The sequence below is a fragment of the Schistocerca piceifrons genome, chromosome 5 (assembly GCF_021461385.2).
Source record: "Schistocerca piceifrons isolate TAMUIC-IGC-003096 chromosome 5, iqSchPice1.1, whole genome shotgun sequence".
In the NCBI taxonomy this organism is placed as follows: domain Eukaryota; kingdom Metazoa; phylum Arthropoda; class Insecta; order Orthoptera; family Acrididae; genus Schistocerca; species Schistocerca piceifrons.
Genome location: NC_060142.1, coordinates 410,174,350 through 410,186,023, shown reverse-complemented (window position 1 = coordinate 410,186,023; position 11,674 = coordinate 410,174,350). Strand labels below are relative to the sequence as shown.

Below are 11,674 nucleotides of genomic sequence, written 5' to 3'. Positions count from 1 at the left end.
TACAAGATATTACATTACACAAAATATTGCATGACACTAATGTTTAAGTTGTTGTTGTTTTTTATCCCTTAATTTATATCTAAAAATTCCGCCAATGAGTAGAAGGAGTTGTCATCTAGAAATTCTTTTAATTTATTTTTAAATGTTAGTTGGCTATGTGTCAGGCTTTTGATGCTGTTTGGTAGGTGACCAAAGACTTTTGTGGCAGCATAATTTACCCCTTTCTGTACCAAAGTCAGATTTAACTCTGCATAGTGAAGATCATCCTTTCTCCTGGTGTTATAGCTATGCACACTGCTATTACTTTTGAACTGGGTTGGATTATTAACAACAAATTTCATAAGTGAATATATATACTGTGAGGTTACTGTGAGGATTCCTAGATCCTTACATAGATGTCTGCAGGATGACTGTGGGTGGGCTCCAGCAATGTTCTGATTACACGTTTTTGAGCAATGAGTACTTTTCTACTCAACGATGAATTACCCCAGAATATGATGCCATATGAAAGCTGTGAATGGAAGTAGGCATAGTAAGCTAATTAACTGAGATTCTTATCACCAAAATTTGCAATAACTCTAATAGCATACGTAGCTGAACTTAGACGTTTCAGCAGACCATCAATGTGTTGCTTCCAGTTTAACCTCAAGGCATTCGTTGTTAGTATAAACTGCATTTCATCACTTAAAACACTGCTTGTGGTAAAAGTAAGTTACAGCATATATAACCATTTTGCTGGTTACTGTGGGAAATATGGAGATATTTCCACTTTCGTTTGCAATGCGACTGAGACACTGCATGCTCGGGGTGAAATTATTGTCGCCGAAACGAGCAATGCCGAACTTAGCGGAAATATTTGTCCTTCACTATTTGAAGAGGCTTGAAAGTTAAAGTCTCTGTTTACACTGTATTTGGCTGCATGGTGCTGTCTGAACTGCTGCTTCGGCGTAACATTTTCTGTTGTTTAGCCACTGCTGATTCACTTTAAGGTTCTTGCCTTTTTGTCTCCATTTTGCTTCTCGGGGCCACTGGTTTGTGGGTACGTTAGTCACAATAAATAACAGGCGTATAGAAACGACGAACAATAAGAAAATTTATTTACGGTACATCTTGAAAATATACACACAATATTCACTAGCGCATTGTACACAAAGTGGATCTGCCCGTGACTAACTAGCTGCTTGGCACAAACAGTCCCTGGATGCAGCGAATCCATCAAACAATCTACACTGTACTCGAAGTACTTTTGCTCCCACAATAGAATCTTTTTATGTTGTATCCTATATTCGAGATTTATATACCTTGTGGATGTTTCAGTTTTCCTCTTGTGCCGTATACAGACGTTCATACCATACTTCAATGTTCTTCTTGTAATATATGACCCAATGCTATCTGATGGCAAAGTATGACCCATCGCTGAACGCTTAATTCACTGCACCAGCTATGGTTAGCCAGAAACACTGTGCAGTCAAAAGAGCGTTGTGGAGCCATCAGTTTAATTTTCGTTTTCCTCTTCCTCAACACAGAGAGACTAGTAGCTGTCATTAAATGGTGTTATTATTCTAATCTGCAATAAATATGCGAGATTCATCTCCTTCATCTCTGGACAGTAGGAAAATGACATCCAGTCTGCAGTTCGAATGCCATATTTAGGCTACCATACTGAAACGTATTTCTCCTTGAAAAGATTGCATCTCCTTTTTTTTTTAAGAACAACCGACAGTATTTACGACAGTAGATGAGTACTTTCTAGTACGGTGTATATAGGCCTATATTTGGTAGCTTAAAATGAAAAACATCCAATGATGTGCGAAAGTAATGTTTTTTCAGGTCCCCTGATTTTAAAAACTCGAAAATATAATTATTGTTTAAAAACTATTAAAACAGAAGCACTTTGTATTGTACTTGTAGTTATTTCTCAAAGGTATGGTATACCATTCTGCTGCTGCTTCGTTGCACCAGATTTTGGTCAACTAAGGCCGTCTTTACACAAGTGTATAAAATGTTATTGGTTGCTTGATAGAATACTGACAGTTTGACACTATTTTTGCTTCTTGGTATGTTCCTGACTTTTATTACGATCTACACGTAAGGTTTATCGTAGCACCGCTATTGTCGAAATAAGAAGCGAACGGTGACGCAAGAAAGATGGCATTTTTACTAAATGGAATTCATATAAAACAGAGTATAAAAGATAACAGTGAGATTAAAGCTCATAAGACAAGTAAACAATTACAGGTTTCCAAGACCATGCTCAGTAACGAATAACTAAATTTTATTAAGTTCGCTTCTGTCTGACAAGATGTGCGTTAAGTTGGCATGAGCAACTCAATTGCGTACGCACGTGCTGCTCCCTACTTGATAGGTGTCGATAGTTGCATGTTGATGTTTGTTGGGGAAGGGTCGTGATAGATATTAAAAATGGTAAGGTGGTAATTAACAACCCAAATATTTGAATCGCCAGTGTGTGTTCGCGGGTTTATCATGAAATATTTCCATGAGAATCAAATCTGCATTGACTATACAGCTAAGTTTGCTTAGCTCATCAAAATATGAGTGGCAATGTGTGCAATTGTGTTTGATATTCTCTCCCGTCAGGGAAAAGGTTTTCTATACGATAATCATGAACAACATATTTCAAAAATTCTATTGATTATTCCAGTTTCTAGACGGCGTGGTTCAGCGACATGCAGTTAGTTGTTTTTTTTTTTTTTTAAGTGGATGATAGGAGAAATATTTACAAATAGTTCACGAGAAACATGTCACTTATTTGTACCTATGCGTGATAACAAAGTTATGAAACATTCTGTTTAATTGTTATTGCCAGAGGCAATGTAACAAAGTTATAATTTTTCTGTGTCGTGCTCAAGAAATTATGTTTTCGTGAGTGTAGCAGACGTTCGATGTACGGTAATTGTTGTAAATAAGATAAGAGAGTTTGAAGTTTGTTACAGTATGCTGTGCAGCTATTTTAACTTTTTGACACAATTTAATCAAAGTAGGTTTACACACTAGGCATTAAGTAGGCCTAGAACGTCAGTTCCACGTCTATACATTTTTTTGTTTCGTAGCAGTAATAAGTCGATGAAGGTTGCAATATTAACGTGTTGGTAGTATTTCATTGTCTGGAGTGACTGTAATAAGCTATAGATTATAGTTTTATTGGAATTTGTTATAATAATTATGCTAGCTCCTTCGAAATGATGTCACATGTGATGTAAACAATATAATGCTACAAATGATCATAAGGATCTGATACGACTTGTAATGTCTTTTTGAGGATATGAATTAACAAGTTAATTAGTATTCAAGTTCCTGAAGAAGCGAGGTGTAAAAGAGTACTATGGGCAGTAAGGAATACTTAAGTCGGCGTATTGTTCGCACTTTGCTCGAAAGATTTATGAAATGTGAGCTAGAGTTATTTGCATTTCCTTAACAAAAAGACAACCAATTAGCCAGAAGGATTGTGGTAAACTGTGATTACATTGTAACCGAAATTTTCTTATGAACGTCAACGTTGTCAGTAATTGCCCATTGCTTAATCTTCCTTACACTCTCTCTCGGTTTTGGTTTCACATATACGTGTCATAAACACAGATTACTTCACAATAAATTGAAAGCTCTGTCTGTTATTTATGGAAAATCAGGGTGGTAATACATACTTAGGGATGAGATGTGGCACATAGGCTTTTTGAGTGTCAGAGCATGCAACCTCCTGTGAGGACTGCTTATATTTTCGCAAATGTGTAAGTTGCAGTTAACGCCTATGTGTAATACGTGTTGCCAATTAGTTTCTTGTGGTAATCATTTTGGATTACAGGGAGGAGGAAACAAGTCTCCTCTAGATATTAATGTTAGAATTGTAATAGAGACTTAAAGATACCCTTGTGCCATTGCCTGTGTCATTTCTTGTGTGTGTAATGCTATTAGCTTACCGTATGATAAGCTGATCGCTGTTCTTTCATTCAGTCCGTCGCAGAATTCCTGAAAGGTCTTCCATCCTATGATGAAAACAATTTTGCACGGTTCCACACAGACAGTGGAAGTCGTACTTGTGTGAAACGTCCATCGGTTTATTTACCAACAAAAGATTATCCATCTGAACAAAGTAAGTAGTATTAGCTTCTTTATATTTGTGAATAAATCTACTTGTGGGAGTGAATAATATTAAACTTCTTTATTGCAGTTATAGTAACAGAAAAAACAAACATCTTGTTAAGGTACCTGCACCAGCAATGGGACAAAAAGGTAAGTTATCTCTAACATAACTCATACACTGAGGTCTCTTCTTCCCCGCTTTGCCTGGTTCAATACTCTTTAACTAAACCAGTTTTCTTGAGTGTCAGTTTAACAGAAAGTTGGCTAAGTTCTTTGGCTTATTAATTATATAACACTGTAATACTTTTGCAAGTATTCAAACCAATTGCAGAAATCAGTGAACACAAAATTTATCTAGTAAAATGCATATTTAATGTTTTTTAAGAAGGCAAAATATTAAAAAAAAATTTGATAAATGAGACTATACAGCAATTTCTATGTACCTTGGTAATTTGAATTTGCCAGCTTTGACTAAAGCATGTGAAGTAATTCTTCAGATGGTTGCTTGCATGAAGAATGGTGAATGCAATATTATTTGGTAACTATACAGAGCAGTCCTCAAATACTGATTGCAAGTTGGAGGTAGTGCTAACTAGCACTTTTTTCCATTTCTGTTGTTTCACTCATAAAAGGTAAATTATCAGCTAGCTCCCCTGAAGATATTGTTTACTGATTCTCTGTGGAATTAGGTAGGACTTTTGAAGGAATCTTGTCAGAAAATCCGTACATTATATTGTGCATATGATTTCATATTAATCTCTTTGTGACTGTTATTGATTGGCTATATTCCAATACATGGTGTATGTGGTAACTTACGCATAGTGTTACTTCATTTTCCTGATTTCCAGTAAATGTTGTCCACAAACATTTTCAGTGTGGACTAGGCTATGCCAAAGATGAGATTCAGTAAAGTGCATGTACAAGAAACTCCTGTTTTGAAGATGTTTGTATCAAATCCCTGTTTTGGTATTGTTTCCTTTGTGATGGAAATATGTACGAAGAGGGGTTGGGAGGGGGCAGCAAGAATACCTCCATGGAATTTGTGAATCCATTGAAAGTCATCTCAGATGGAAAGTGAAATAAGATGATGTACATAATAAAAACAGGAATAAGTGCACACACGTTGAGTGATCTATAGTATTCACAAAAGTGGAAAATTAAGAAATAAAGACCAGTAACTTAGTGTAAGATTTGCTATGTTACTAGATGTAAATACTGGTATGTAATGAAATACTGGTTTGTAATGTAATGTATGCATTTTTAAATGAGGCTATTTACAACAGATTACATATTCAGCTGACAAAAAACTTTCCTGGGGCTGGTAACCTGTATAAAGTCATTGCCACAAAAGTTTGCTAGTTACATACAAAATAGAAAAGTGAAATATCCATTATTTTTACAGAGTGAAGATAATGTATGATGTGTTGTTGCTACCAAGTTGTTGTGTATATGCAGTACACACTTCAGGCATACATGGTGAAAGATTAACTATAAAATGCCACTTGTTTATAATTCCCCTAAAATTCTGCATCCTGTTGTTGGTTGCAAAGTACAAATCTGTTGATTTGAATTCTATTCCTATTTGAGTAGGGTCTGAAAATTAGTGACTCTAAATGATTTTCAAATGCCTGTCGTTGTTTGAAAACAAATCTACAGTTATGAAGCTACAATTCAGGACAGTACCATGGCATTTATTATTTCACAATGTGAGCAGCATTCTTCTACCATGCAGTGGTCTGCATTGAGACGACATTCTGTTATCAGTAGAGAAATTGTTAGATTCAGTGCTTCCCATTGGCTACTGCATAGTATCACATTTGGCTACGATGACTGTCCACAAATTGCCAACATCAGCACGCAATTGAAGAGCTGCTGACACTGTAAGTGCACTTAGTTCCAACATTTTCTGCAGTGTCAAGTTAACAATGAGCAGAATGCCCCCCCCCCCTCTCTCTCTCTCTCTCTCTCTCTCTCTCTCTCTCTCTCTCTCTCTCGCTGTCACAAAATTGCTATCAAACTGTGGGCTTATTTACTTACCAGTTCCTTAAAAATTTTGACAGTGAGTAATGTTACATATTTTGCACTATGTAACACCCATTAACTTTCACTGTAACCACACATTTCAAACATTTAATCAGATTCATCAGGTGAGATGATGCAAAGGAACACAGGACTCTCATATGGGAGGAGCGCTGTCAGAATTCCCATTCCAAGTTAGGTGTTCTATGGTTCTTCTAAATTAAGGCAAATGCTAAAATGGTTCTTTTGAGAAGCACATTGCTGATTCCTTTGCCCATCCTTGACACATCAAAACTTGCGCTGTATCATTAATCACCATACCCTCAATAGAACGTTCCAAAATCTAGTCGAAATTTCTTTCTTGTTTTCATTCTCACTGTACACATTTTGCAAGTTTTATCTTTCACATAAAGAGGATTATACTTTACTGGAACAGCTATGACAGTTTTGTGTGTTGGTAAACATAAATCTTTTGTTGTATTGTCGTCCATTCTAGATAGCCAAATTTTTCAGTCTTTTTCCTCATCTTCATTTTTTAATTCTGTATCAGTTTTCTGTTTCCTTCTACTCATGTTCCCCAAAGTATCATTTTATTTGCACACATGCATTGCCCGGTAACCTGTCAAGACCATTCTGCATTTATTCAAAGTCTTCCTTACTTTGTCAGCTGATATTGTTAAGGAGTGCCCACTTTGAATATTTGATGATGGTCTAAAGACTCTGATCAACAAGTGAGTCAACATGCTCTGGACTGATTGTCACATTCAAAATACAGTGGGTGCAGCATGTCACATGTAGAAAAAATACTATATTGTCCACTCTTAGTTGAATTTTTAAATCGTATCCACTTCTATTGTTTTTGCTTTTTCTCATTATCTCTGAATGCTGTGATGGCTGTCCATTATGAGAATACTGTGATTTTCCACACAGGAAGGCTCTGAATATTGGTACTATAGAAAAGTTATTACCAGGCTTTGAGGCGACCACCACCAACATCTCAGACGTGTTATTGGTTTCTAATTTGATATGTTTTAGTTACAATGCTGTGCGTGACTAGCAAACAATTCCTTAGGATAAAGTTAATTTGCTCACGTATTAATAAGCAACTTTACAGAAATACATTATACGTATACACCTTACCATTGGTACTGCTGATAGTTACAGGAGAACTTATTAATGTAGATTAAATAAAGAAATTATAGAAAGTCATATTCCACATTGTATCAGTGGACTGTTAAAAAATGTGCACGGTCAGTCCCAAACCAGCCATTATGTCGTAGTTGGTCTGCCCCATTATTTCTTATTTTAATATTCATTTTCTTTTCCCATAAGCTTTCTGATTTTGGTGTTGTGCTTGTTGATTTGTTTTTAAACTGAGTGTACTACAGGTTTCCAATACAATCATTTGCATTATTATTTTTCCCTCTTTCGGAAAATATTGTTGAGAAATGCAGAATGTTGTATTCAGTGCAATACTGGCCTATAGAGATACGGAAGAAAAGGGGAAAAAAAAAAAATCTGTTACTAAGTTTTTGGTGGTACAGGGGTGTAGCAAGATCACAACTACATTTTCTATTTTCACTTTCTTCTCTTAGGGATAAGGCAGCAATCAAACTATGGAGTACAATAGGTGAGAGATAATCTGTTCAGACCGTGGTAAGTTCCGATTGAACTAGTCACAAGGTTGTGAGAGAGTAATCAGCAAGTGTTATTCATTTAACCAGTAAGCAGATTAAAAAAGAAAAAAAATACTTACAATAAGACAACACAGAATGAAAAAATAAATTGGTGTAAACAGGAGAGGATGTGTAAAGGAATGATGATTGTCTGAAAGTGGATTAAAATTGATTTGGTGACATTCTAAAGTGTAAGAGTGCTACCCCTTCTTCTTTCTTAATTATGGGTCCTGGGTTGCAAACAATGTCTTGTTGCAGACAGTCTTCTATTCCATTTTTCCCCTCATACACTTGTGCATCCACACTCAGTAATTCACGAGGAGCAATTCCAGTTTCATGTAAATATTCAAGTATGTCAATTACAATTTTAGTGGGCAATTGAGTTTTAAGATTAATATTATTTTCATGGTGTACATCAGAAGGATTAATGACAGCCTCTAGTTAAACACACTTACACTAAATCTAGCTCAAAGCAACCATTCCATTATTCTTTCTCAACAGCTGCAAAAATAAATAAATAAATAAAATAAAGAAAAAAATTAAATTGCTAGCTTTCCTACTTTCCATTTTAAAACTTAAATTTACACAGATGGAAAAAAATCACATAAAAAAATTAATGTAGAGTAATGAAATTTTGGAAATAATTTTGTCTAGGTAACATATTTAAGTGATTATTATTGCAAGATCAGAGGTTAATTTAAATGCAAGATAAGCCATTGCAAATGTGAAATGCTTGTATGTTAATAACCAGTGTGACTGCCACGATGTTGAATGCAAGCATGCAAATGTGCATGCATTGTGTTGTACAGATACCAGATGTCAGTTTGTGGGATGAAGTTCCATATCTGTTGCACTTGGTCGGTCAGTATGGGGCAGTTAATGCTGGTTGTGGATGAAGTTAGAGTTGTCTTATTACATCCAATATGTGCTCGATTGGAGACAGGTCTGGTGATGGAACAGGCCAATGCAACATGTTGGGATGGTGTAGAGGATAATTTCACAAAGATTTGTGTTGTGGATTGATATTATCATACTTCAGAACGTGCCTACAAGTCATAGTTGAAGCTAAAATTTGTTAGTTCCTGGTTCTGAAATACTTATTACTTTGGCTTAATGATTTGAGAAATGAGAAATCAAGTAATAATTTGAATCTGTTCTTGCTTCATTTTGTATCAGTTGGAAAAAAAATAATTAATTTGCTTCCAGGCTTCACAAAAGAAGAGGGACCATGTCTCAGTTGAAACGTCTGATGACTCAGTAGCTAGGAAAAGACCGCGCTTGGACCCGGCGTCTATGAGCAGCTCTCCTTAAAATCACTAGAACTCAGTACCTCACTTGTGTTCCATATCTTCCAGCCAATCAAAACATGTGCCAGATGCTGGAGTGGTAAATGACGATTGACTACTACCTTATTTGTGGTTCATTTTACAGTGATAACTTTTTGAACATAATTTTTCTGTTTAAAAAACTTGTTTTGTGGTTTAATTGAGGGAGTGAAATGATAAAAATTGTACGTGAGGTGTTTAAATGTTGTTGCACTTACTCATATGACTTTCTGTACTTTAATTCATTAATTGAATTGAAAATTAGGGTTACATAGTGTTGTTATTTCTTTAACTGGAATGATTCAGATCACTTAACAGAGAACTTACATATTGCATGTATTGAATAAACTGTTGTGATCACTGTTAAGTTGCTTGTATATATAATTTATTTAGTCATATTTGCAGATATGTGCATCAGTGGCTGCTTTTGTGTGTGACACAGTTCTGTTGTAAGCTGTTTACGTGTATTTTGTGGTGATAACTGCTGTGAGCTTGAGGATTTTAACTCCACGGGGGTTTAATTTTGTTTTATTGTGAAAAATGTATTCATTTACTACTTGTACAGTGTATGAACAGCATAAAAATCTGTGTAATACCTCTTCATAGTTCTACCAGTGAAACACACATTCTTCTTATTAGCATAAGTTCTGACAACTACAAAATCGTTAATTAAATTATAAATTTGGAACTCAATGTACCCTGTATTCAAAGTAAGGGTAATATCTCTATTTCTGTTGTAGTTAAAGTGCATATTGTAAAGAGCAGTCCTTTGTTGATATAGAATATCTACTGTGGACTATATCGCTGTAGCAATGCCAAATAAGTCTTCACAAATGCTTCTGTCTAAATTCACTTGTGAACCCCTCTAAAAGTAATTTCTTCCCATCTTTCAAACAAATTAGGACTATCAGCAATGTAATATTTTTTTGATATTTTATTCACAAACGTTTTTTATATAGAGCTTGTTAGATGTAATATAAGTTAATTGACACTTATTGATATATGTAACGGAATTGCCACAGCTGGGGTGTAAGAAATTTGTGTATATTTAAAGAAAGAAAGTGGTTGATACCAATGTATCATAAATAAACTGAGACATAGTTCTTCTAAATTTTCTTTAACTTTATTATATTGATTTCAATATTAAAAGTACACTCCCCCCTCTCCCTCCCACCTCTCTCTCTCTCTCTCTCTCTCTCTCTCTCTCTCTCTCTCTCTCTCAAACACACACACACACACACACACACACACACACACACACACACAGTTTGTACATTTCATTCCGTGTAGCAGAATTCATTTTGTACGTGTCTTCAGATTATTGGTTATAATAGAGGGAAACATTCCACGTAGGAAAAATATATCTAAAAACAAAGATGATGTGACTTACCAAATGAAAGTGCTGGCAGGTCGACAGACACACAAACAAACACAAACATACACACAAAATTCTAGCTTTCGCAACCAACGGTTGCCTCGTCAGGAAAGAGGGAAGGAGAGGGAAAGACGAAAGGATGTGGGTTTTAAGGGAGAGGGTAAGGAGTCATTCCAATCCCGGGAGCGGAAGGACTTACCTTAGGGGGAAAAAAGGACGGGTATACACTCTCTCTCGCGCGCGCGCGCGCGCACACACACACACACACACACACACACACACACACACACACATTTAGACATAGAAATATGTCTGCTTGTGTGTGTGTGTGTGTGTGTGTGTGTGTGTGTGTGTGTGTGTGTGTGTGTGTGTGTGTGCGCGCGCGCCGCGCGCGCGCGCGCGCGTATACCCGTCCTTTTTTCCCCCTAAGGTAAGTCCTTCCGCTTCCGGGATTGGAATGACTCCTTACCCTCTCCCTTAAAACCCACATCCTTTCGTCTTTCCTTCTCCTTCCCTCTTTCCTGATGAGGCAACAGTTTGTTGCGAAAGCTTGAATTTTGTGTGTATGTTTGTGTTTGTTTGTGTGTCTGTCGACCTGCCAGCACTTTCATTTGGTAAGTCACATCATCTTTGTTTTTAGATATATTTTTCTTCAGATTATTGTATACTTATATTATTGTGTAGTTAAAATGGGGGAGGGGATTTATAGGTAGAATGACTTCTTACAATTCAGATCCTCTGCATATGAATTTCCTTTCTATTCCTGAAATTTAATAATTGAATAGCCTGTTCTTTCCAGGATGACAGCAGATCAAATTACCATCCACCATCAAGATTTAGGCATTCTGTGATTTTCTTGACTTCTTTATGGTGAATGTAGTAGTTGTTTCTGTGAAAGGGTGTATCTGATTTCCTTCCCTGTCTTATCCCAGTTTCAGCTCATTGGTCAGTCTCCAGTGAGGTAGGCAAAGGGCCATCAAGCCTTCATCTTCTTTTCTTTTTTTATAGCCTCTTATTACCAAGAGACGTACATAAGTGATGATATAGCTTTTGGAACTAATTGTCTCCCAACACTGTCTCGTCATCCTATAACACACCAATAGGACTACTTGCTGAGTGGGAGGATGGCTTTTGTTTTCTCAAGGCTTTCTCTTTATGCTTTTGTGTTTCCTCCCTCTTCA

The 11,674-nt window shown here is 36.2% G+C and overlaps 1 protein-coding gene across 1 annotated transcript; it reads left to right on the top strand.

The window, feature by feature from the left end:
- The first annotated feature begins 2,293 nt into the window (after positions 1 to 2,293).
- Positions 2,294 to 10,229, top strand: LOC124798096 (DET1- and DDB1-associated protein 1). Its single transcript, XM_047261346.1, has 4 exons — positions 2,294 to 2,424; positions 3,970 to 4,108; positions 4,187 to 4,248; positions 9,000 to 10,229. Exons 1-4 carry the CDS (start codon positions 2,422 to 2,424, stop codon positions 9,102 to 9,104), a joined length of 309 nt encoding a protein of 102 aa, XP_047117302.1. The 5' UTR covers positions 2,294 to 2,421; the 3' UTR covers positions 9,105 to 10,229.
- The last annotated feature ends 1,445 nt before the right edge of the window (positions 10,230 to 11,674 follow it).

Coding starts and splice junctions, on each gene's coding strand:
- LOC124798096 (XM_047261346.1), top strand. Junction 4,109..4,186: donor AGATTATCCATCTGAACAAA/GTAAGTAGTATT, acceptor TCTTTATTGCAG/TTATAGTAACAGAAAAAACA. Junction 4,249..8,999: donor ACCAGCAATGGGACAAAAAG/GTAAGTTATCTC, acceptor ATTTGCTTCCAG/GCTTCACAAAAGAAGAGGGA.